Source organism: Ipomoea nil, unplaced genomic scaffold (assembly GCF_001879475.1).
Source record: "Ipomoea nil cultivar Tokyo-kokei standard unplaced genomic scaffold, Asagao_1.1 scaffold1096, whole genome shotgun sequence".
NCBI classification, from domain to species: Eukaryota; Viridiplantae; Streptophyta; class Magnoliopsida; order Solanales; family Convolvulaceae; genus Ipomoea; species Ipomoea nil.
In genome coordinates, this window is record NW_017617524.1 from 212,187 (window position 1) to 238,252 (window position 26,066).

Consider the following 26,066-nt stretch of genomic DNA (forward strand, 5'->3'; position numbering starts at 1 on the left):
CAATTCTCGCAAGTTCTCCAGTTGATGCAGCTTCAAGCCCGGCCAAGCCTCCCGCTGCTAGCCCCCCGGCCAAGGCCCCCGCTGCTAGCCCGGCCAAGGTCCCCGCTGCTAGCCCGACCAGCACCCCTCCTGCTAGCCCGACCAGCACCCCTCCTGCTAGCCCCACCAGCACCCCTCCTGCTAGCCCAACCAGCACCTCTCCTGCTAGCCCAACCAGCACCTCTCCTGCTAGCCCGACCGACACACCTCCTGCTAGCCCGACCACGTCTGAAGCACCTAGCCCGAGGAAGATGTTGTCCCCTCCAACACTATCTCCATCAAATACTCTCACACCTACTGAAGCACCAGTTTCCAGTGAAGCACCAGGTTCCGGTGAAGCACCAATTTCGGATGCCCCAACACAAGACGATTCCAGTGTTGGTACAGCTTTGGGTGTTAGTGCAGGTATTCTAGCAGCAACAGTCTCCTCAAATCTATTCCTCATGTTGATGGCTTGACGGCTTGACGGGAGGAAATATATATATTATATATATATATATATATATATGTGTGTGTTTGCATTGACATCCAATAATGTGTAATAGATGAAATTATTTTGAATTTGATGATTCATACATTTCAGTCATGTAAAACATCCATTCTAATGAACCATGGTTTTACTTTGAAAAAATGAGTTACCAACAGCATTTGAAAGATGAGATATTCTCTACTCTCAACTAATGTGAGACCAGAAATAGTTCCACTTATAGTCACATGGCAAACTCGTACCTATCATTCTATCAAACCCGGGCATAAAATAGTGAGCTGATAACAGTAACACAAACTAGGAGCTAAGTTGGAGAAACCTTTGTGCCATGGGATGCTTAGCTTCAGAGAGTTGATCGGGTTTTAGAATTTCAACGATTTCACCGCCAACAAGAAGGCAAACCATATCAGCAATTCTCTGTATTTGTTTGATACTGTGAGAGACGATTGCAATTGTCATGTTGTGATCTTTCTTCAGCTTTACAAGCACATCCTCGATATTCTGTGTTGATATGGGATCCAGTGCACTGGTTGGCTCATCTAGTAACAGAACCTTCAAAGATTGGAACAAATTCCGGGTTCTAATCAGCTAAAATTTTCATTATATTGTTGTGAATTAAACAAACATACTTTGCATCACCGTACCTGTGGTTCATTAGCCAAGGTCCTAGCAAGTGCAACCCTTTGAGCCTGACCAACAGATAACTCAGCAGCACATTTGTTGAAGAAAGAGGAGTCGAGATCAGCAAGGGTAAGCAATTTGTGGACATGATTGTCACCAAGTTTTTTCCCTCTTAACTGTGGTCCATATCTGATGTTATCTGCAACACTGCCTGCATAATTACCACAATAAATTACTTGACTCCAAGTAATGCCACATCTAAAAAAGTATTACATATAATCAGATTCAATATATGCAAAACGAACTGATATTGGCCCTGTTTGGTAAATGGCTGTTAGCTGTGATAGTATAAATAGTTGATAACATTAGCTGTTGTAGAAAAGTGTTTGGTATAGCTGATAACTGTTTGATATAATTTCTTTTATGAAAAAGCTAACTGAAAAAGTTGCTTGGAGTAGCTTTTTGAATTTTAGCTTTTGGAGTTGCAAAAAGCTAATTAACCAAACACTTATATTATATTTTAACTAAATCAAACAATTAATAGTGGTCAAATAAGCTAAAATTGGCCTATAGGCCAATGTTTTACCAAACAGGGCCATTATTATCTGAGGATATGATAGAAGTATGGACTTTAATTTGATTCCATTAGCATTAACTCCAGTTCTTTCCTTTCTTCTTTCTTTAATAGAACCTACAGCTAAAATTACCCCTCAAATTTTGATAAAGCTCAAGGGACTATTGCCACCAAAATCCTTCAATGGAAATTCATATCCAGCTCTTCCCAGTAAAGTTACGGCCAGCTCAGTTGGTTTCCAGACACATAGGATCGAGCCCAGCCAGCATATAGTGGGTGGGCACTAGGCATTGGTCCTCCAACCAACGAGTCAAGAGGAAATTTCGCATTTTGTGGGCAAGTAAAGTTCCTTCTAAAAACACACACACATACTTTGATGCTATCTAGGTGCTGCGAGCAATGAACAATCATTTTCTACTTTCTAGAAAAAATCAAATACACAGAAGCATATAGTATATGCTATGATATCATTTGCAGCATATTGAAGCTAAACAAGAACTAATTAAAGTCTCACTCAAACTTTATGCTAGCAATAAATTGGGTAACTGAAATTGATCTGTTTTAAGATGCTAGCTAGTAGCTAGAACAATAAGAAAAAGAGTACCTTGAAAAAGAGCAGGGAGCTGAAACAACATCCCAACATGGCGGCGAAGGCTCAGCACATCCAACTCACATATATCTTTACCATCCAAGAAGATTGTGCCAGAAGGAGGCTCCCATAGGCGGTTGAGAGCTCTCAAGAAAGTTGATTTTCCGCTACCACTCGGCCCAATAATCCCCACGATTACACCTCTGGGTATATCCAGGCTGACCTTGTTGAGTACGGTGACGCCATTGTTTGAATCCTTCGTGAGCCCACTAACCCGGATTTTGATTTCGCTACCACCATCCACCACAACCAGATGCTCCGTTAAACTGCCTGGATATCATGGAGGAGCAAAGATTGAGTCTTGACTCTTGACAGACTGTATATACATACATACATACATACATACATAATGAAATATTAGGTATTGAAGTGTGGGTTTTGCTCTGACCTTGGAAATTCTCCATGGAATGATGAGTTGAGCCACGCGAGGGAGAACAAGGCGTGGTGGTGGGCAGTTGTTATGGAGGAAGAAGGCGCCTTCCCCAGATGAACAGTTTTCCAGCAGAGGCATTATTCGAGATTTGGCTCAGCTTTCCATCAATCTAAAGTAATGGCTGTAAGTTTCATCACTACATTCCGTGATGGTGGATCGATATCACTTGTCACTTGTCAGCACTCGTTGTCCTAAATTGGCCGTGGTCGGTAAATGGCGTTTGGGTGATAGCTGATAATTGATTGAGTTAATTAGAGAGTATAATTAGCGGTAGACTATTTGGTAAATTTGTTGTTAACTGATAACTGTTTGGTATAATTGTCTTTCTCAAAAAGTTAATTGAAAAAATTGTTTTGAGTAGCTTTTTGAATTTTAACATTTTAAAATTATAAAAAGTTAGAATCAAACACTTATATTGATTTTTTAACCAAGTCAAAAAGTTAATAGTGATCAACTTGTTGGTTATAATGAACCAAAATCGATTTAATATCACAAAATAATATTTATATATACACCCACAAGTATATATAAAATATTATTCGATATTTATCCGAAATATATATATATACACACAAATATATATATAACGGAACTAACGGTTATATATACATATATATCTACGAAAAAATATACCAATATATATTAACCAAAATTGGAACTAATAATCCTCAGATTATAAGTCCAATCCAACAAATATATCAAAAGAGAAGAACGGATTCTTGCTTAAAAGCATAATCCAAAAACAAGAAAGAAGGAGAAGGATGAAGAATAGTACGAGTTAGGCAAAATGTCTTTCTTTCCTTAAAACCTTATTTGTCACCTCCCAAAAGTGCTAGGAGCATTGTGGCCTAGGTTTCCCAGGATAAAACGTACAAGAAAAAGGTGCTTATCTTTGTGTGTTGTGTACTCTCTCGTTCTTCCCTCTTTTGTTGTAAATCACTTGCTCCTACTACCCCTTCTTATATAGGAATTGGAGTACTAAATAGCATTTAGTTGGCATTAATTACACGCCACAACATAATACTCGCACTCTAATCTCCACTACTCGGTTGTTGAGGACACTACAAAATATGGGTTTTTATGTGTGTGTGTGTGTGTGGGGGGGGGGGGGGGGGGGGGGGGGCTGAATTATAATGATAGTGACGACTCAGTCCTGAGTTATGACTGTATCCATTTTTAGTCCCCCAGTTATGAGCGAAGTGGCGCATTTGGTCTCTGACCGTTAAAACTGACGAAAAATTTAAAAATATTTAAAATTTTAGGGGTAAAGTCGGAAATTCACATTTTATCTACTTTCTTATATTGAAATCACTTTTGCAACATTATTTTCAACTTCCTAACATTATATTTCAAGGTTCTTCAATTCCAAAAGCAATTCAATAATCTTCGTATGACTTGTTAGTGTTGGTCCCGATAGGGTGGTGAAAGTCTAGAGGGGGGGGGGGGGGGGGTGAATAGACTTTCAAGCTTTTTCAAAATAAATAACTCTTTGGTAACTTCAACTCTAAATATCAAGTAAAATAGAGTAAGTTTAGACTGCACAGCGAAAGAGGTAGTATGTAAAGAGTTATGCCCAATTAATGAATTAAATGTGCATGTAAGATAGAATAAAGTAACAGAGGTATTTTGAATATATAAAGGAGATGGTTCACTCAATATATAATAACAATATTCAAGATTGTAAATAAATATCGTATCACGTCGACCGTGTATCGAATGTTACATGCAATACGTCAAACTTGCTTAGAATGATTCAATATTTAAGCTCGAGAAGTTTGAGTCACATGCATACGTGAAAACACACTGAACCCGAATGATTTAGATTGATTGTGAATAGTAAACGGGTTAGTCGGATAAGATAAATAGATAGAGCAAATTATGTAAGTGCGGTATGTAAATGAGAGAGGCAATTTATAGTGGTTCGGAAGTGGCGTAATCTTCCTAGTCCACTTTACTCCATTCACTTCTAGGAGTAATTCACTATTTTCCACACACAGTTACAATAGTGAATAAGCGCTACACAAGCACTTCTTCCGGATGTCTTGCACACAGCTACACCCAACTCCGAGTGTCTCGCACACAGCTACACTCAACTCCGAGTATTTCGCACACAGCTATACTCAACGCCAACTAAGTGTCTTGCACACAGCTACACTTAGCAACTACGAGTGTTTTGCACACAGCTACACTCACTAGAGTATTTTGCACACAGCTATACTCTTTTTACAATTACAAATACAAAGGTAATTGCATCTCTCTCCAACTAGATTTTTGAGACTATTCAGACTAAGTCTCTAAGAATATTTGAGCACTTGCACTTTTAAATTTTCGTGTGTATTGCACTTCTATCTCGTGTCTATCTTGTGCACCTCTGCTTCTGTCTTCAAGTCTTCATGGCTTTTTATAGGCAATCAAATGTATCCGTTGGAGTGGGATAATTTGATATTTGAAATTTGAATCTTCATAGCCTGATATTGTTGACAATAGTAGGTCTTCAATTTTGATTTGATTGTCAACTTGCCTGACAAGATAATATCTTATCTCCAATTGATTTGTTCAAAATATTATTTTGTTGTCATATTGAATATCCAACGTATCTTTGAAATAAATTCATTTGATAGAATTTATTTCTAGGATAAGTTTTTATATTCATTTCTTTCATAGATATTTTTCCGTTCTGATCAAAAGTCTTTCAAGCAATTTTGGCTTCTTGTGGCATGTGGGTAGACTTAGAATAAATTCCTTCGAATTTGTCCAATTTCTGATCATCTTGCTTCTTTGCCACATTGTGCTCCTTTGACTTGAGCATCGTGCTCCTTGACTTGAACATTGTGCTTTTCTGATTTGGTCACATTGTGCTCCTTTGGACGCATCGTGCTTGTTCACATTGTGCTCCTGTAGAACATTTTGCTCCTTTAGAACATTGTGCTCCTTAGCACACATCGTGCTCCTTTTGATACATTGTGCTCCTTAGCACACATCGTGCTCCTTTTGATATCATTGTGCTTGTCCGAAAACTTGATTTGCAAAAATTAAGTCCTTGGGGGGGGGGGGGGGGGGGGGGGGAAATCAATCTCGGGTGTGATCGTTTTGATTAAAGACTTCTACCATTTCGCCGTTAGGCTCATCCGGTCATTCTTTGCAACGCCATTCCTTTATGCTTCTTTCTCGGATGAATACTCGTAGGACTAAAATTAATTTCTCAAATTAATTTTGTTCTTCCTATGGTAGATTCCTTTTGATTCGCTATTCTGATTTATGATGCTTGTATTCAAAGACCTAAAAACTAAGGGGATCTAAAGTACATTTGGCTTCATCAAAACTTACAAAAATATTCCTATCAGTTAGTAACCTGAGTCTCGTATAAAGAACCTATGACGACTCAGTACAAACAAGAGAACACTTAATCATTGTCTTCAAGCATGTAAAACACACCATCCTAAAAGTTTATGATTTCCCTTACTAAACATAATGATAATCAAACTATAACTTTTGAAATACAAGAAGATATCAAATTTCTCAGTTATTTTTATGACAAATTCACCAGGGGAGTAACTTGAGATTTTTAGTACGTAAAATTCTTTCGTAAGCTCTGCAGTAATTCAATCAAGAATTGTATATCCTGATAATATATGAAAATTATATTATATATATACCCATCACCTCCTCTGTCTTCTTAAAAACTAGAGTAATCAATGAGGAACCTAAGACTCAATTATGAAAATTCTAAAAAGTTTTGTAATTTCTAAAAACGATTATTGATTGTTGCATATGAAAAAATTTTACATACTAAAAATCTCTAGTTATTCTGTTGGTAAATTTCTAATAAAAGCAACCTGAGAAATTTGACATTATTTTGTATCTCAAAAGTTCTGTTCTAATTACTTTTGTTGCTTAGTAAAGAAAATTGAAAATTGATAGGATAGTGTGTTTCACACATCTGAAGACACTGATAAAGTGTTTCTTTGTTTGTGCTAAATATTAAGTTAGTTATACGAGAGCCAGGTTCCTAACAAGTCATACTAAAGTTATTGAAATGCTTTTAGAATTGAACAATCTTGAAATAAGAGGCTAAGAAGTGAAAAATAATGTTGTGAAAGTGGGTTTGATATAAGAAGGAAAATAGAATGGAAATTTCCTACTTTACCCCTCAGATTATAAATATTTTTTAATTTTTCCGTTAGTTTTAACGGTCGGGACCAATTGCGCCACTTCATTCATAACTGAGTGATTAAAAATGCATACGTTCATAACTCAGGGACTGATTCGGAACTTGGGTATAACTCAGGGACCAAAGATGCAATTTTCCATATATATATATATATATTTATTTATTTATTAGTAAGTTAAACAATAGAAACACTACAAATAAAATTTTAAACAAAAATTAATACTTTAATTTTGATATATACGTGAATTCTCTTTCAATCAAATGTGTTTCTAGCTCTTTTCCCTCGTAAATCTGTAAACGATCGAAATGTCCTATAATATACGTTCATAAATAATTTATAAATAATAATAGTTAATAATTCTCTGTATGCGTGTGTGCGTGCGTGCATGCGTTCGTGCGTGCGTGTGTGCCACATGCCATGAGATCTAATACATATATTGTTTTTGAACTAACGCAAATTACTAGAAGTAACCAATGATGTTTATATTTAAAAATAAATAAATATGTTAAATGTTATTTTCAAATAATTCAATTAAGTGATATAAATAATAAAAAATATATATTTAATTTTCTTACTCTTGATGTTATGAAGCTAAAACAAATCTAGTCCTTCTCTTGAAGCATGACATAGATAAGATATGATGTGACCACATTGAAATTCATAATAACACTGTCCTTTGAAATTTTCCTTGGACACACCAATTCTGTCGATGTACTCCAATTTTCTTGCACAACCAATGAAAACATCTAAAAAGTAGTAAATTAACAAAAAATAAAAATAGAATAAATAAATTTTTTTTTTTAAATATAGACATTATAAAAGATTAAAAAAAATACTTATATTATAAACACTTGGCAACGGAACATATGGCAAGGCGACAAAGCGACGAAATCTAATTGTCCAAACAAAATAAGATATACACTATATTAATTCCCTATTCAAATACTTTGTTTAAAAGACACTATGATTTTTAATACACTACTCGAAGCAGAGTCACCAGCACTATGATTTCACAGTGAACGGGAAGAAGAGGGAGACAGTGCAAAATGAAAAATTATAATTTCTTTAGTCATCAATCCATTGTATTTATAGGTGAAAAATGAAAGAATTATGAAGTTGTATGATTTTTCAAAAAGAAAGTGTAATCATTTATTTAAAGTCTTTAAATACTAATCCTAAATGACACTTTTATCCAATAATGTTGATATTACTAAATTATCTTTGAATGGGCGGGAAAATTTCACAATCACTTATGTTATTATTATTATATATATATATATATATATATATATATATATATATATATATATGTGTGTGTGTGTGTGTGTGTGTGTGTGTGTGTGTGTGTGTGTGTGTGTGTGTGTGTGTGTGTGTGTGTGTGTGTGTGTGTGTGTGTGTGTGTGTGGATAGATAGATATAGTGGGAATCCAATAAGTGGTGACATCTTTGTAATAATATAATTGAGAAAATTTCAATTTTGGTCCTATAACTATTGTGTCTTGTTAATTTCAATCCATAACTTTTAAAATTGTCAATTTAGTACCTTAACTTTTTAATTTTTATCAATTTTGATCACTCCGGTCAAATTGCCGGCTAAATGTCACCAGAAAATGTTAATTGACTTGCTTTTGTTTAATAATAAGGGCAATATGGTAATTAACATATTTCCCAACTTTGCATGACTATCTCCCTACATTGATTTTCCTTGATCCGGGCATTTTCAATTTTAAAGCTATTGTGCCTCTTACCATTCGGTATTTCTTCAGTGATAAGAAGGATAGGGAGGTGAACACTTTGTGAGGCACTCAAGGACTTGGTCGTAGCAGAGGTGAAGAGTGATGGTTTTAGGGTTTTCGGGCCCAAGGAGGTCCAACACAACCTTTGGTCGGAGGATACACCTCTCAATAATATATATGTCTAACTCAGAGATAATGTTAGTGCTCGGAAATTCTTTGTTATTCTCCCCTCTTCCGGGTGTCCGAATGTCTGCCTTTTACAAGAATGGAGGAGCCTTTATATAGTGGCTCCTCCTCTGCCGACTTGAAGGCCCTTAATGGCCGACTTCAAGGCTAATTAAGATATGGAGCCGTTGGACGCTATTACTCGGTCGACCAACGGCTCTCCTAGGCTTGTAACAGCCCGACCGGGTCCTGTCTTCAATGCTTCAACGGCTCTCTATTAAAGGAACCCCCTTTAATGCCCTCAACGGCTCCTCGAGCCGGGTCCTTTCCTGGGCTTGGGCCTCGGCCGACTCCTGGACTCGACTTGACTGCTCTTTGGGCTCCTCTCGATGCTGGCCCACTTCTATTTTCTTTGGGCCCCTATCTCTTGGGCCGGGGTCCTTACCCCATCAACTAGTCCCTCACTTTTCCATACCCGGTCCTTCAACCTGGGTTTGGAAAAGTAGCAACCGCTCGTCTCCTTTAATTACCGTATCCGTGCCCTGAATAGCCCCTTGTAACGTCCGGATCATCAGCCATTCTCTCCGGATCTCGCGGAGCCGTTGAGATTCTTTCATCTAGGCTTGACACCTATAAATGGCCTCCTTCCTCCTCTCTTTGCCTCACAAGTTCATCATGGGTCGCTCTCCCTTGAAAGGGAAGCAAATTGACTTCGGGTCTCCTCGGCGTCCGCTGCCTTCTAAGCGGACTCGACCTGAGAGGGAAAGCAAGAAAAAAGCTTCTCGTCCGGCTCCCCGGAGATCTCCTGCTGGTGCCACCTCCTCAGCTTCTCGACCGCCGACCCCACCTCAGCGAGAAGTCGTGCCGCCTTTGCTTCGTCCGCCGACTCCAGCAACCGCCAGGGTGACTTCTCAAGATGGATCCTTCGTGGAGGTGGCCGTCCCTGAACAATTGACTTTCAAAATGACTTTCTCCATCCCGCTGGACGACCTGGACGGGCCGGTCACGGGCCTTATGGATGACGAGGATTACGCCCGCTACCAGGAGGCGTATCCGGATGATGAGGAACCCATTGCGCCGCCGCTCATGCCAACTTTCTGGGACTCGTTCTGCCCCTCTCCCCCTCGACCATCGGGGGGATTCTTTGGGGGCGACTCTTCCTCGCCTGGCGAGTGACCTTATGTACCAGGGTCGGTCTTAGCTCGGAGGAATCTTTTTTAGGAGCATTTTCATATTCATTATTTGTAATAAGCTCCTTGTTTCTTGTACCCTCCTTTTCCATAATAATAATAAAAGCGCTATTTTCGTCTTGCCTTGTGTTTTGTCGTGTTTTGTTGCGTACCCATTCGGACGACTGGTCAAGGAGTCGGTCACATCGTCAGGTTCTTTTCAGTCTAACATCTGCAAGATTCCCATAGCTCGGGTAAATCCAATCTTTCCTTGGCGTGCGAATCTTGCTCTTCCCGGGCGGATCTGATGGAACTAATCTCTGACAAAGATTCTCATCATCCGTCCAATCCGGCTCAGTTATGCCAGTCTCCTCCATAATTATCGGCTAGATATTCGCCTTCACTGGGCTATATAAAGACCCTTCACAGTTGATGCAAATCGCAACACTCTTCATTTTGCGAAAGCACGGCGCTATGAGTTACAGAGATGGTGATCGCCGCTGGTCCATCCGCAACAAGGAACATGCTCGACTGGAGCAGTTGAGGCAGAAAAGGCTGGCTAACGGAGGTCGTCTGGTGGGCGACTCGGCTTCAGACCCCATCGTGGTGCCTCAGGACATGCTGGACCTGATGTGTAGGGAGTCTATCGATGTGGAGATGGAGCCTGTGGTGGAGGATCCCAGACCAGAGGTCGGGAATCCTGCTCCCGAGGAGGAAGAGGTGTGGGAGGTTCCTCCGCTTTTTGGCGTTGCCATGTCGCCGAGCGCTCTGGAGAGGCCTTTACAAATGATTGACGATGGGAAGCCGACCGTGTATCTGGACGAGATGCCAGAGCCTGAGCCGAGTCCTCTACCATTCCGCCCCCAATACTTTCTAGAGGGTCATCCGGCTGCCCGCTCGTCGACAGAGAAGGAAGCCAAGCCATGACTCTGTTTTTCTCTTGTAGTTTGCACCGGCAGAGTTCGGGGCCTTGTAATCTTCGTATTGTTTTAAATAAACAGTGTGCTTTTCTATCCGACCCCGCAATTTCTTACTATTTTGTCGCCCGACCTCGGATCTATGAGACTGACCCCTAGTCTTGCTATGGCGAGATCCTCGTGCCGAGGGAGTCGCCGGGTCTGATCGCCGACCCCGCGACCGGAATTTCTTCATGAGCTCGGCCGATATCATTTGATGAGCCGGGTTCTACCGGGTTGCTTCTAGAAGCTTCCAGCTCGTATCTCGTGGGCCCAGAGGCCATGGCCCACTACGGGCTCCCGGCTTAGCAGGCCGGGTCACGTAACGTTCGACCCTAGCCTAGGGCAGACGCGCCGTCTGTGGGCTAACCCTAGACCTGAACCGTCGCCCCGCCTTTTGAGGCATTAAATGCGGCGTCCCTTCACGTCTCGTCACCTCCAGCCCCTCCAACGAGAAGGTGGCACGTGGCCGCCCTTTGAAATTCCTACCCTTCAAATAGCCACTTCGTCTCTCTTTCCACTCTCTTCTCCAGTCTTCCTTTTCAGTTTCAACTTCGAGCTTCTCCGGCCACTCTGTTCCTCCTCCAATTTCCTTCCTGACCTAGGTAATGTCTTCTTCCTCACATTCTTCTTCTTCTCGTCGTTACTCGGTTGACAACACCGAGGCGACCTCTCCCTCTTCTTCTTCTCCTTCTTCGTCTTCCTCTTCTCCTCCTCGTCGTATGGAACTTCCGGCGGACGTTCCATTGACGTCTTCCCTCCGTCGTATGGAACTTCCCTCGGACGTTCCATCGACATCTTCTCTTCCTCCGACCCCCTCTTCTTCGGGGGCGGTCACTCCGCTGAGCCCCGCTCCTTTGACGACGGTGGCGGCTCTGCCAGGTGGCGTTATACGGTCGCGGGGCAAGTTCGATCCAATCGTCCGCCCCTCCGGGCCGCCGTTCGTCGCTACTGCGGCGGATCTGGAGATGGCCCAGTATCTTCTTGGGCCCTCGGCCGTAGTCCTTGCCCCGGAGGGCCGGCAAATTTACGACCCACCCGAGGGTTGTGTCGGTATTCACCTACACTCGATTGCCTTTGGCTTCCGAGTTCCTCCATGTCCTTTTCTCTCTCTTTTTTACCGCCATTATAATTTGGTTCCGGGCCAATTAGTGCCCAATTCTCACCGACTCCTTACTTGCTTCATCAATCTCTGCCACTGGTGGTTGTGCAAGCCGGACCTCGACCTATTCCGGTATCTTTTTACCGTAAACAAGGTTGGCTCGCACTCGCCGGGCTTTGTTCAAGTCGCCGCTCGCCCGGGGCGATAGCTTTTCGAGGGGCTGTCCGATTCCATCAAGGATTGGAAGCTCCTTTATTTCTTCGTCCGCCCTGCCCTTTCTTCTTTTACTTTTCCGACCCTGTGGCCGGCCGCTCTGTTCAAGCCTTGTCCTCGACGTGTCGTTCCCTCCGATGATGCGGTCTTGGGTGGCGAGTTCTTGAAGGTCTTCGGGCCGTACTCCGTCAAGTACTGGTCCCGAGTCCGGGCCATGGCTAAGCGTGGCTTGCTACCGGAGGGTGCGGCCACCGTAGGTAGTCTTCGTTACCCCTCATTCTTTTCCTATCTCGCCATATTCCGACTCGGAACACCTCATGCTTTCTCTTTCCTTTTTACAGGTCCATACGACTCCGACTCCTCCAGCTCCGACGAGGCGTTTGAACCGACTCCCGAGATGGCAGACAGAGCCGAAAAGATGAGGCGTCGGCTGATCCAACGCTCTTCCGGTACCGCTGCTGCCTCTTCCTCCCTACCGTCTCCGGCTCCCAGGCCGACTCCTCCTCCTCCTCAAAACATGGTGGATCTGACTCCGTCGCCAGTGGTGTCGCCCACTCGACAGCCACCTCCTCCTCAGACAGAGAGTTCCAGCTCTAAGCGCCCGGCTGTTCAAACTGACGAGTCGGCTCCCAAAAGGATCCGGCTGTGCCATGAGGTAGAGGAGGATGCCCAGATCTGGATGGGCACCTCCTCTGTCCGTAAGTGGTGTGCTAACGTCCTTCTTCCTAAGGACGTAGAGGCGACTCATGCTCTGGGGGACGGGTACATCCTCGAGGCCTCACTGCGCCAATCGTACCGCGTAAGTGTTTCCCTCTTGACCTTCCCTTCGTCCTTTCCTTTCATTACCTGACTCGTGTCCGTTTCACAGAACCTCACCTTCCAGATGGAGATGAGTAAGCGGCTGCAGAACTATTTGACCGACATGCAGTCTCTGTCCAACAAGCTGCGTCAGACGGAGGAGGCCTTTTCAGAAGAGCGGGCGAAGCACCTCAAGGTGGTGGAGGTGCACAACTCTGAGATGCTGAGGGTTACTCGTCAGTGGGAGGAGGAGCGAGACAAGGTGGCGAAGATTGCTGCGACCTCTGTTGAGGAGTACAAGAAGTCGGCCGCCTTCGAGGCGGAGGTGAAGGCGGCGATAGAGGCTCGCCAAAAAGAGATTGCTAAGGAGTGGCTGTCGACGCCGGATGGTGACGAGTTCCTCCTGGACTTAGGCGAGCGCGACTATCGCCTCGGCTTTCGCGAGGCGCAGACTGAGATCCATTCTGCCTTGCTGGTCCGCGACTCTACTTTCACTCCCGAGAGCTGGGGCCTCAAGCCCGTGATAGATGCTCTTCCGGCGACTGAAGGACAGTCGGCGACTGGGGATCCGGCAGCTCTTCCGGCAGCCTCTGATCCGGCGACTCTTCCTTCAGCGACACCTCCTGAGCTCGCCGAGTCCTCTCTTCAGGCCGAGGACCCTTCTTCTGTTCCCCTGACTGGACTAACGGCAGGGGCCCAAGTCGAAGGGATTGATGTCGACACCCCCTCCCCCATAGTTTAGGGCTGTTCTGTTTGGGGATAGCCCCCTTTTTGTAAAGGCTGGCCTCCTTTTCGGGCCTTTTTTAATGAAATTCCCCTTTTCTCTTCCTTTTCGTATTAACTTGAGCTCGACGCTTTGTCCTTTAACCTAGTCTCTCTTAACTGCTCACCGAGTCCTTCTGTCGAGGCGACTCTTTAAGGCTTTTCTGCAGGCACGACTAAGGGTCCAGGCCCTTGTTTCCTAACTCTTTCTTGCCGAGTCCCTTGGTCGAGGCGACCCATTAGGCTTTTCTATCTCAGAAACAGTTTAGGGTCAGTGCCCCGTCGTTTCTCTTAATACTCGCCGAGTCCCTCAGTCGAGGCGACTCCTGTAGGCTTTTTCTCGGAAACGTCTAAGGGTCTGGGCCCTTGTTTCCTATCTCTTCTTGCCGAGTCCCTCGGTCGAGGCGACCCATTAGGCTTTTCCTATCCCAGAAACAGTTTAGGGTCAGTGCCCCGTCGTTTCTCTTAATACTCGCCGAGTCCCTCAGTCGAGGCGACTCCTGTAGGCTTTTTCTCGGAAACATCTAAGGGTCTGGGCCCTTGTTTCCTATCTCTTCTTGCCGAGTCCCTCGGTCGAGGCGACCCATTAGGCTTTTTCTATCTCAGAAACAGTTTAGGGTCAGTGCCCCGTCGTTTCTCTTAATACTCGCCGAGTCCCTCAATCGAGGCGACTCCTGTAGGCTTTTTCTCGGAAACGTCTAAGGGTCTGGGCCCTTGTTTCCTATCTCTTCTCGCCGAGTCCCTTGGTCGAGGCGACCCATTAGGCTTTTTCTATCTTAGAAACAGTTTAGGGTCAATGCCCTGTCGTTTCTCTTAATACTCGCCGAGTCCCTCAGTCGAGGCGACTCCTGTAGGTTTTTTCTCGGAAACGTCTAAGGGTCTGGGCCCTTGTTTCCTATCTCTTCTTGCCGAGTCCCTCGGTCGAGGCGACCCATTAGGCTTTTCCTATCTCAGAAACAGTTTAGGGTCAGTGCCCCGTCGTTTCTCTTAATACTCGCCGAGTCCCTCAGTCGAGGCGACTCCTGTAGGCTTTTTCTCGGAAACGTCTAAGGGTCTGGGCCCTTGTTTCCTATCTCTTCTTGCCGAGTCCCTCGGTCGAGGCGACCCATTAGGCTTTTTCTATCTCAGAAACAGTTTAGGGTCAGTGCCCCGTCGTTTCTCTTAATACTCGCCGAGTCCCTCAGTCGAGGCGACTCCTGTAAGCTTTTTCTCGGAAACGTCTAAGGGTCTGGGCCCTTGTTTCCTATCTTTTCTTGCCGAGTCCCTAGGACGATTAACTGTAACCCATGTGCTTTATTTAGATTTTTGGAATCCTTGAGCACGTACACGGCCTATCCTTTTCTACTGATAGAACCTTTTCAAATGGGTGACATTCCATATGTGATCTATGAGCTTGCCTTCCATAGTCTCTAACTTATAGGTTCCGGCTTGGACCACCGATGCGATACGGTATGGCCCCTCCCACTTAACCGCAAACTTGCCCCCTTCGGTGGGCTGACTGGCCTGTCGATCGCGTAACACGAGGTCGCCAACCTGGAAGGTTCGCGGGCGAGTCCTCCGGTCGCGATATCTTTTCACCGCCCGTTGGTACTCGACCATCCGTGCACTCGCGGCTTCCCTCCTTTCTTCTAGGAAATTTTTCTCGATCCGCAAATTCTCTTCGTTCGCTGCATCCGAGTAGGTGCGAACCCGGTGGGTGGGCTCGACTACTTCGACTGGAACCTTGGCCTCGAAGCCCTATGCGAGCGAGAACGGGCTCTCCCCCGTCGCTCGCCGCTGGGTAGTGCGATAAGCCCATAGGACTCGGTCAAGCTCGTCCGCCCAACTTCCCCGGATGTCCTCGAGCTTCTTCCGGATCCCATCGACCAACGTTCGATTCACATTCTCGACCTGCCCATTGGCTTGTGGGTACGCCACCGAGACCTTGGTATGCTTGATACCGTGTCGGCGGCAGAAATCAGCGAAGGCCTGGCAGTCAAACTGTCGCCCGTTGTCGCTGACGATGTGCTCGGGCAGGCCGAAGCGACATATCACCCTTTTCCACAGAAAACGTCGACATTGGTACTCAGTGATGGTAGCCAATGGCTCTGCCTCGACCCATTTGGTGAAATAGTCGATAGCCACGACACAAAACTTCAGACCTCCCGGGGCGACGGGCAATGGCCCTAACAAGTCTATTCCCCACTTGGCGAAGGGGATAGCAGTGGTGACCGGTGTATAAAAGGTAGCCGGCCGGGTGTTTTTCCTGGCGAATGCTTGACAGACGCCGCACCTGGACATCCATTCGATGCAGTCTCGCATCATGGTCGGCCAATAATACCCCTGGACGACTAACTTCCGGGCGAGCGTGTGGGCGCCTTGGTGCGCGACACAAATGCCTCTATGAGCTTCGTCCATTATTTTCTCGGCCTCGGGTCTAAGCAGGCACTTTAGTAAGGGCCCTCCGAACGACTATTTGTATAGCTGTCCGCCGATGATCTGGAAGGAAGGGGCTTTCCGCCGAACTCTCGCGGCGACTCCCGGGTCTTCCGGTAACTCACCTTTTTCTATGAATCGCCGGATGTCCTCTATCCAGAACATTTCGGGATTTTTCCCTCGATCCCATTCCTCGATATCTACTCGCTGGACTTCCAGTGGTGCCTCTTCAACACTCGGCAGATTTAGCTCCTCCTTCTGGCAAATTTTTATCAGGTGGTCCGGTACCCCTTCCAGGGCAATTTTGGACAATAGGTCGGCTTCCATGTTGTCCGCGCGGGGTATGTACTCTATCTCGTAAGCCCCGAACCCTTTTAACATCTCGACCGCACGCTCTTTGTATAGTACCATCCTCGCATTCTTAGTTTCACACGTACCCGAGATCTGTCCGACTACCAGTCTGGAGTCAGTCTTGATTCGCAGCCGCTCGACTCCCAGGGCCTTGGCGAGTCGGAGGCCGTTTAATACCGCTTCGTACTCGGCCTCGTTATTTGATGTCGAGAACCGGTATCTCAGAGCGTAATATAGCCGGAACCCTTCCGGAGTGATGAGCATGACACCGCCTCCACAGTGTTGTCGACTCGACGCTCCGTCCGCGTGCATTTCCCACCACTCGCCTGGGCAGCTCTCCGAGGCGTGTTCTTTTTCTTCCTCACTTGCTGTGCACTCGACCAGGAAGTCGGCCAAGGCTTGACCCTTAATGGAAGGCCGGGGTTGGTACTCAATCCCATACTGAGTCAACTCTACGGCCCACTTTACAAGTCGGCCGGAGGACAAGGGGTTTCTTAGCACGCTTCCGAGCGGCTGGTCCGTCAAAACTCGAACGGTATGGGCTTGGAAATAGGGTGCCAGCTTGCGCACGGTGACTACCAATGCATACACAATCTTTTCCAAAACGGTGTACCGCGTCTCAGCGGCCTTCAGCGAGCGACTTACGTAATAAACCGGGTGCTGGACTCGGTCCTCCTCTCAGACCAACACCGAACTCACTGCTTTGGCTGAGGCGGCGAGGTACAAGAATAAAGGCTCGCCCACCTGGGGGGTAGACAGCACTGGGGGCGTTGAGAGGTACTGTTTCAACTCCTTGAACGATTGTTGGCATTCGGCAGTCCAAGCGAATCCCTCCTTCTTCTTCATGGCTTCGAAGAAAGGTACGGTCTTATCCGCCGCTTTGCTCAAGAAGCGGCTAAGGGCGGCCAATCGGCCAGTCAACCGTTGTAGGTCCCTGACGGTTGTAGGAGGCTGCATGTCGATGATGGCCTGTACTTTTTCCGGATTAGGCTCGATGCCTCGTTTGGTGACCATGTAGCCCAAGAATTTGCCACCTTGGACGGCGAACGCGCACTTTTTGGGGTTCAGCCGAAGGTTGTATTTCATCATTACCTTGAAGCAGTCGGCCAGTTCCTCCGCATGCTTATCCTCCTCCCGGCTCTTAACGAGCATATCGTCGACGTACGCAGCCATCGATTTCCCAAGCAGATGTCGGAACAACCGGGCGACCATTCGGGTGTACGTAGCCCCGGCATTTTTAAGTCAGAAGGGCATGACTCGGTAACAGTAAACTCCGTCCGGTGTCAGGAAGGCGGTCTTCTCCTCATCCGCCGGGTGCATAAATATTTGATGGTACCCTCTGAAGGCGTCCATGAAACTCAGTAGCGCCAACCCGGCCGTTTCGTCGACTAACTGGTCGATCCGAGGTAGGGGAAACGGGTCTTTCGGACAAGCCTTATTAAGGTCGGTGTAGTCCACGCACATTCGCCACGCCGAGGGCTTGGGTACGAGGACCACATTGGCCAACCATTCCGGGTACTTAACCTCGCGGACGTGCCCGGCCGCTAGTAGCGTGCCAACTTCCTTTTTCACAAATTCCCTCCGGTCGTTGGCTAGGTATCGTTTCTTCTGTACGACCGGTCGGTGCTCCGGATCTACGGCGAGTTTGTGCGATATGATTGATCGGTCGACGCCAGGCATGTCCTCTGGGCCCCAGGCGAAAACCGTCCGGTGCTCCCGGAGCACCTTTACAATATCTTTTTTCAATGTCTCGGAGAGGCCGACTCCAATTCGGACCCGTCGGTCCGGCCATGCAGAGTCGATCTCGACTTCCTCCAACTCGACAGCAGGCTCTGGGCGAGGTAGTATCGTCTTCTTCGGGGGCCTCTCAGTGATCTCATGGATCTGCATCTCGCGTTTGCCCATCCCTCTGCATGCCTGCAGATAGCAGTCGCGGGCGACCTTTCGGTCACAGCGTACCGTGCCTACTCCATTCGGTGTGCGGAATTTCAGGCAGAGATGCTCAATTGAGATCAAGGCTCCTAAATCCTCAAGACCCGGTCGGCCAAGGATCGCGTTATGCGAGCAGGCCAGGTCTACCACAATAAATTTCATGCTGAGTTTCTGTACGTCCGGGTACGTGCCAATCTCCACTGGGAGTGTGATCGACCCTTCCGCCTCCACCGAGTCCCCTGTGAAGCCGGCGAGGGGAGTTTTGACGGGGTTCAGCTGTTCTCGAGTCAGCCCCATTTTGGTGAAGGTTTCTAGATATAGCACGTTGACGCTGCTCCCGGTGTCCACCAGGATCCGCCGAACGACGATGCCGTTGACGTCCATGGCTATAACCAACGCATCTCGATGCGGTATTTCTCCGGCTGGTAAGTCTCTGTCGGTGAACACGATGGGCTCTCGACACACCTTTTTGGAGTTCTCCTCGCGCCCGTACACTGTCCCGACGTACAACTGTCGAGCCCAAGCTTTTCTGGTGTTCGCTGAATCACCACCTTCCGGCCCGCCGACTATCATGTTGATAACCGGTTTTTGGCGCCACTGAGCCTCCTCCTCTTCGGGAACCGGCTGTTTGCCTCGACTGCTCTCGGCAACGGCGACGGGTTCCTCATCCCCTCGACTGCCCGGCCTCCGCCTCCACTGGTTAGGAGGCGGGGTTCCTTGCTGGATGATGCCCTCCATGATCTTCTTCAGGTAGAAGCACTCCTCCGTACTGTGGGTATAAGATTTATGATAACGACAATACTTAGCGTTCTTACCTATCTCTTCGTTTGTCGCGCGATCGTCGGTCGGCGGGGCAACCGCTTGTACCTCGTGGACCGGACGCTCGGGAATCGGCCGATAGGCGTGGACCACTGGTCGGTCGTACGACCGTCTAACTTCGGGTCGCCGAGCCACGTCCGGGCGCCTTTCTTTGGCTTCCGCTCGCGTTCTCTTTCCGCTGGCAGATCCGCCGACTTCGCGCTGTCGCTTGTACTTCATAGCATGCTCCGTATTGGCCCTCTTGTTGGCCATATGAATGGCTTCTGCGTAGGTGGCCGGCCGATTGTCCCTCAGGTCTCGGTACAGCTGGCCGGACCGCAGCGACTCGATGAAGAAGGTGAGCGCCGTCTGGTCCTCGACCTCTTCTATGGATTGGATTTCTTTCTGCCAGCGGGCCAGATAGGTTTTCAAAGATTCGCCTTCGTCTTGACGGATGTCACCCAAGTGAGTTAGGTCCTTTTGTGGCTTAATGTTAGCGGCGTAATGGCTCATGAAGCGGTCTGCCAGCTCTTCAAAGTTGTGAATCGACCCTGAGGGCCGCGCCACCAGCCACCTTTGTGCTGACCCCTTCAACGTGGGTAAGAAAGCACGACACATGACCGGGTCTCGTACCCCCAAAACCTGCATCTTGGCCTGATAGCTCAGCAAATGCTCGCGGGGATCGCCGGTTCCATCGAACGTGGCTTGTTCCGGGAACTTGAAGTCACTCGGTATCTTAAAAGCCATAACCTCGTCTGAGAAGGGTAAGGCGGTCAGCAACGTACGTCCTGGGGATTTGGCTTTTCCCTCCATCTGTTCTTTCAGATTTCGCACCTCCTGTACTAGGTTAGCCACTTCGACCCTCTCCCGGGTGCGATTTCCCGTGGATTCCGTGCTTTCGCCGACTTCAGACTCAGCCGGTTGGACGGGGTTGTGGGGAGGTTGCTCCACGCGACGAGTCTCAGTCCTGGCTCTTTTGGTTCGGCTCTTCTCTCGCGCAGCTTGTCGGTCGCGGGCGGCTAACGGGGCACGACTGGGCTCCTTCCGGCCTAATCGTTCCCTTGCCGACCGACGCCCAACGCTGGGACCTAGCCGGGAATGAACGGATTGTACCGGTTGGCTTTCAGCCCGTCGGCTCAATTTTCGGTTGTCGGGCCTCTGAGGCGGTTGCAACTCGCGTTGCGGCTGGCGAGTGATGGACTGTTCTCTCACTCCTAGGCTCGCTTCGGCGCAGGCACGCCCGATTGCGCGTAACTGCTCCGGGGTGAGCAGCATCTGAGGTAATTGCGGGTTTATCTGCGGCGTCGGCGGCGGTGTCGTCTCGTTTTCTTGGCTCCGAGCATTTCTCCTATTCAGCTGGCTTCTCAGGTCGGCCTCCCGTCCGTTGTCGTGACGGCTCGACTGTTCCTCGCTTCCTGCCATGTCTGGAGTTTTCCTGATTCGACTGTTGTTCCTCGGACTCGCCTCACTCAAGAGGACACGTGACTCTTCGTTTCGATCCCCACGGACGGCGCCAGTGATGGTTTTAGGGTTTTCGGGCCCAAGGAGGTCCAACACAACCTTTGGTCGGAGGATACACCTCTCAATAATATATATGTCTAACTCAGAGATAATGTTAGTGCTCGGAAATTCTTTGTTATTCTCCCCTCTTCCGGGTGTCCGAATGTCTGCCTTTTACAAGAATGGAGGAGCCTTTATATAGTGGCTCCTCCTCTGCCGACTTGAAGGCCCTTAATGGCCGACTTCAAGGCTAATTAAGATATGGAGTCGTTGGACGCTATTACTCGGTCGACCAACGGCTCTCCTAGGCTTGTAACAGCCCGACCGGGTCATGTCTTCAATGCTTCAACGGCTCTCTATTAAAGGAACCCCCTTTAATGCCCTCAACGGCTCCTCGAGCCGGGTCCTTTCCTGGGCTTGGGCCTCGGCCGACTCCTGGACTCGACTTGACTGCTCTTTGGGCTCCTCTCGATGCTGGCCCACTTCTATTTTCTTCGGGCCCCTATCTCTTGGGTCGGGGTCCTTACCCCATCAAAGAGATTAACCCAGGAGTTTGTCGCTAGTACCCAATCCAACTATTCTTTAATCCATTGTGAAGGAATAGTTATGCCATGAATCGGGTCCACCTTGCAAGGTGGATCCGAATTATATTTATAATTTTTGAATTTCATATTCACAATTTTGGAATGTTGTATTCACAATTTTAGAATTGAATATTCACAATCAATGATTTTTTTTTTTAAATTATTGAAAACAACTCAGCGAGTAATATTCAGTTCTGTAATTGTTAATATAGAGTTGTGAAATTGTGAATATAGAGTTGTGTAATTGTGAATATAGAGTTCAAAATTTGTGAATATAGAGTTATGTAATTGTAAATATTGATGAGTTCTGTAATTTTGTGTATTGAGATCTAAAATTGTAAAATATTCAGTTCTAATTTTGTGAATATAGAGTTCAAAAATTGTAAATATAACCCGGATCTATCTTGCAAGGTGGACATTGATCCACAACATAATTTGCCAATTTGGAGTACCCCTTGGATGTTCCCACATGTATGACAAATTATGATGTGCATGGTGCACACGGATGCAAAAACGACGTCGTTTTACTTAAATAAAAAAAATCATTTTCGATTGTTGTTAGTTACGTAAATATATGTTCATAATTTTATAATTTCACATTCTGGATTTATAGTTATGAAATTATGGATGTGTAGTTATGCAATTTTGGATTTACAGTTTTGAAGTTATGAATGTGTAATTATGCATGCAATTTTGAACAGTGGCGGAGCCAGGATTTTTCTTAAGTGGGGGCGAAGAAGCAAAGGGAAAATAACATAAGCAAAATAGTATTTACAGATTAACTAATTAGTTAATTACCAATCCACATTAACAGATTAAGTAATTAGTAATTAACTAGGATAATCCACACTTAGTAAATAGTAATTAACTAGTAATTAACAGATTAGTAATTCACATAAGCATAAATGCATAATCCAGTAATCCAAAGTTATTAAATAATATCATGAATTAATTAAACAAAAACTACAGCAGTAAGCAGTCAGCAACGCATCAATGATTAGTGTAATCCAAACTAGTATCAATTCAATTAGCAAATTAGGACAGCACATCAGTGTAATCCAAACTAGTATCAATTGAATTAGCAAACAAATATATTAGGTGCAATATTATAATGTGTTCAAACCTGTAGTAGTTTCCTTCCACCAAATGCAGCATAAGTACACATCAAAGCCTTTACTTGCCGAGGCGTGTTGACTGTCGTAGCAAAAAATGCACCATAACCTGCCTGCAACTCATATTCGCCTTAAAATATAATGGTTAGTTGTTATTGAAAAGTGTAAACCTGCCAAGAAATAATCTTGCTGAACTAACAAAAATGTCCAGAGAATAGATGGCACTTATAATAACTTACAGATCATGGGATACCCTTAATTTGGGTGAAGGAATTCTTGGCTGCTTCATCATCTGAAGAGGCATTATCATCTATTCATCTTGAATACCCAGACCAGAATTACCACTTTTAATAGGCCATAAACTAGACCTAAATGGAGGAGTTGCATTCAGGCAAAAACAAAATTAGGGTAATTTCAAATTAGGAAAATCAGGCAAAAACAAAATTAGAGAAATTATGGCAAACAAATAATTAGGACAATTAGGCAAACAATTGAATAAATTTTTGAAATTAACATTTATAGTTCAAGGGGTGAGATTATGAGAAGTTGATGTTCATTACTAATGGTCCTAATGGACGGGTCGAAGAATGAAGAAAACCAAACCTGGTGGCTGGTGTCGAGGCGAATGGCGAGGGCACGGTGGCGAGGCGGTGGCAAGGCAGTTGGAGGCGGTGGACAGGCAGCCGGCAGGAGTGTATGGAGGCGGTGCCGTGGTGGGAGGCGGTGGAAGTTCCAGAATCGCAGAGTAACTGACAAGGAAGAAACGCCGATGCAGCCAGGTCTGTATGCAGAACAAATGAAAAACAAATTATATATATATATATATATATATATATATATATATATATATATATATATATATATATATATATATATATATATAACAGCCCCAAAACGACGTTGTTTTGGGACTGTGTAATTCTGGTCAGTGGGGGCAGCCGCCCCATGCTCCCTCCACCCCTGATTCTGAATGTATAGTTATGAAGTTATGGATGTGTACTTATGCAATTCTGAATTTATAGTTATGAAGTTGTAGTTATGCAATTCTGGATGTATAGTTATGAAGTTATGGATGTGTAGTTATGCAATTTTGGATTTATAGCTATGCAATTCTGGATATATAGTTATGCAATTCTGGATGTATAGTTATGAAGTTATGGATGTGTAGTTATGCAATTCTGAATTTTTTTTTTCTTTTAAGTTGAACGTCAAAACGACGTCGTTTTTACAACCATGTGCACCATGCATGGTGCACACGATTGCACAGCATAACGCTCCCACATATATTGACACCCTTGAAGGCCCAAATCATTAAGTCCACATTCTTAAATATCTTCTTTGAAATCGCTAATCGGCCATTTCGGATGAGCCCTTCCCCCCAATTTCTCCGATTTCTCCAGAATCTCATTAAAATCTCCCATGATTATCCACGTTAATTTTTTTGAGTAGCTAAATTTCTAAGTTGCCATGTTTCTCGTTGCTGGCTTCGATTAGGTACATCGTGGAAACCAGTGTATCTCCACCATTTAAGCAAACCACCGCATCAATATGGTGATTAGAAAAGCTGAGAATATTTACTTCAGTACATTCTTTTTTAGAACATAATGAGATCACCACTTTGACCTCTGCTATTGATAAGTACTTATTTATCTATATATTTTTTATTTTCACTAAACCATTTTGCTTATAGATCATTCTAAAATTCATGAAATTAGGACTAAATTGTATTATTTTGCGAAGAGTTTGGGTTGGAAAGCTTTGAAAGACAGGATGAATATTTTCATGCATTTTGGTGGGCATTTGAGTCAAATGGAGTGTTTTGGATGCATTAGGAGTCAATGGGAGCTAAGGAGAAGCTAAGAGGATGGATAAAATACATTCAAATGAGTCAAAGAGTGGTATTTTCAATAGTTTTGATCATATGGACAAACTAAGACAAAAGTGGAACAAGTGTCAAAAAAACTGAAATTCTCGCATAGATTGGTCACTGTTATGTATTTGGACTATATTTTGGCCTAGAAATGTCCAAATTAAGTAATTTGTGTTCCATTGGAAAGAAGAATCAAAGGGCTACAACTCTTATGAAGACATTAAAGCCTGAAAAGGAAGCCAAATGGGTCAAAATTGTCCTTGAAGTTTAAGTTCCAAACTTACAGATTTCACCCAAAGCTGACCTCTGTTCAGTATTTTGGTCATATCTTGATGTAGTAAGGTCAAAATGGGATAATTCCAATGGAATTGAAAAGTCAACTTGAAGGGATACAACTTTGATGAAGACCATAAAATCATTTGCTAAATATTTCAAGGTCAAAATGAATGAGAAATGGTAAGGCAATGTAAATTGAAACTGTGCAAAATCTGAGAAACTCGTATTGCCTTGTGGACGGCCGTCCCTTAGGCCATCCTTGCGCAATTTTAGCTACTGGAAAACAGTGTACGGGCATCCAAGAGGCCGTCCATACCTGCTTTGTCCCTATATATGCCCGTTTTTGCTCATTTCTCAACGGTTTTGATCCATGGTTGAACCCTAGAAACTCTCCTTCACTTCCTTTCATATTTTTAGGTTAGATTAGGCTTAAAGTTATGTTGTATAACATTTTAGAAGCTTGTAATCTTGAATTTGAAGCTTGGATTTCATCATTTCATTTCCATTTCTATAGATAAGTTTTACTTCTTTTATCTCTATTTCCACTTTGCTATTTACTTTCTTGCTTTGATCTTTATTGCTTGGAATTGATCAACCATGCTTCAGCTTTTAGAAAATGGGAGTGTGTGATATTAAGAACACCAAGTGTTTGATGAAATGCCTCTTAGACATTATTGAGTCATGAGAATGTCCTTGAATGTTCTAGGAGTGTGGGATGACCTTGAGAAAGGCTTCCCTATCGTTATATGACATCTATCATCTTCTCCCAAGTTAGTGGGGTAATGGGTGTTAGTGCTTTAGTGATTAGTTTTTCCTTTACCTATAAATACATGACATTTCTAGAGTGAATATTAAGTTATAAGAGTTTGAAGTAAAATAAATATTGTTGTTCCTCTCTCACTTTCTTCAACTAAAAATGTCAACTTCAAATTAATGTCAAAAGAGAACTCTACAGAGCCTCAAAGTATCTTCAATGTCTTCAAGTATGCCTTCAACTCTTCAAGTGTGTCGTCTTCAAGTATGCCTTCAACTCTTCAAGTGTGCCTTCAATGCCTTCAAGGTGCTCTCAAGTCTTTAAGTTGTGATTTAAGGTGTGAAATGAGAGCTCTATTTATAGTGAAAAATGTAGCTTCCACCCCACAACAAACTCCCTCGATATTTATCCATTGAATATATATATATTTTTTTGAATGCTATCCATTGAATATTTAATTATTTAGAATAAATACTAAGAGTTTAATCCAGAATAAATCTTGCCATAATCAAGTCGAGGTTCAAGATTCTATCACTTGATTCAATTTTAATTATAATTATTAAATTTAAATATAATAAAAATATATTTAAATTTAATT

General features: G+C 44.8%; 2 protein-coding genes across 3 annotated transcripts; one reads left to right on the top strand and one right to left on the bottom strand.

Annotated features, from left to right (window-relative positions):
- Window positions 1–641: 641 nt before the first annotated feature.
- LOC109183007 (ABC transporter I family member 17-like) lies at window positions 642–2,923 on the bottom strand. 2 transcript variants are annotated; one of them, XM_019333226.1, is made up of 4 exons: window positions 2,759–2,923; window positions 2,322–2,640; window positions 1,171–1,354; window positions 642–1,078 (listed from the first exon to the last, which is right to left on the bottom strand). In XM_019333226.1, the coding sequence occupies exons 1-4, from the start codon at window positions 2,772–2,774 to the stop codon at window positions 824–826; spliced, it is 774 nt and encodes a 257-aa protein (XP_019188771.1). In that variant the 5' UTR covers window positions 2,775–2,923; the 3' UTR covers window positions 642–823. The 2 variants fall into 2 exon arrangements, with proteins under 2 accessions (XP_019188771.1, XP_019188769.1); XM_019333224.1 differs by having other exon boundaries at window positions 1,171–1,358; window positions 2,326–2,640; window positions 2,759–2,921.
- A 7,779-nt stretch (window positions 2,924–10,702) lies between these two features.
- Window positions 10,703–15,374, top strand: LOC109183023 (MAP7 domain-containing protein 1-like). Its single transcript, XM_019333240.1, has 4 exons — window positions 10,703–10,889; window positions 12,658–13,115; window positions 13,185–13,763; window positions 15,297–15,374. Exons 1-4 carry the CDS (start codon window positions 10,703–10,705, stop codon window positions 15,372–15,374), a joined length of 1,302 nt encoding a protein of 433 aa, XP_019188785.1.
- The last annotated feature ends 10,692 nt before the right edge of the window (window positions 15,375–26,066 follow it).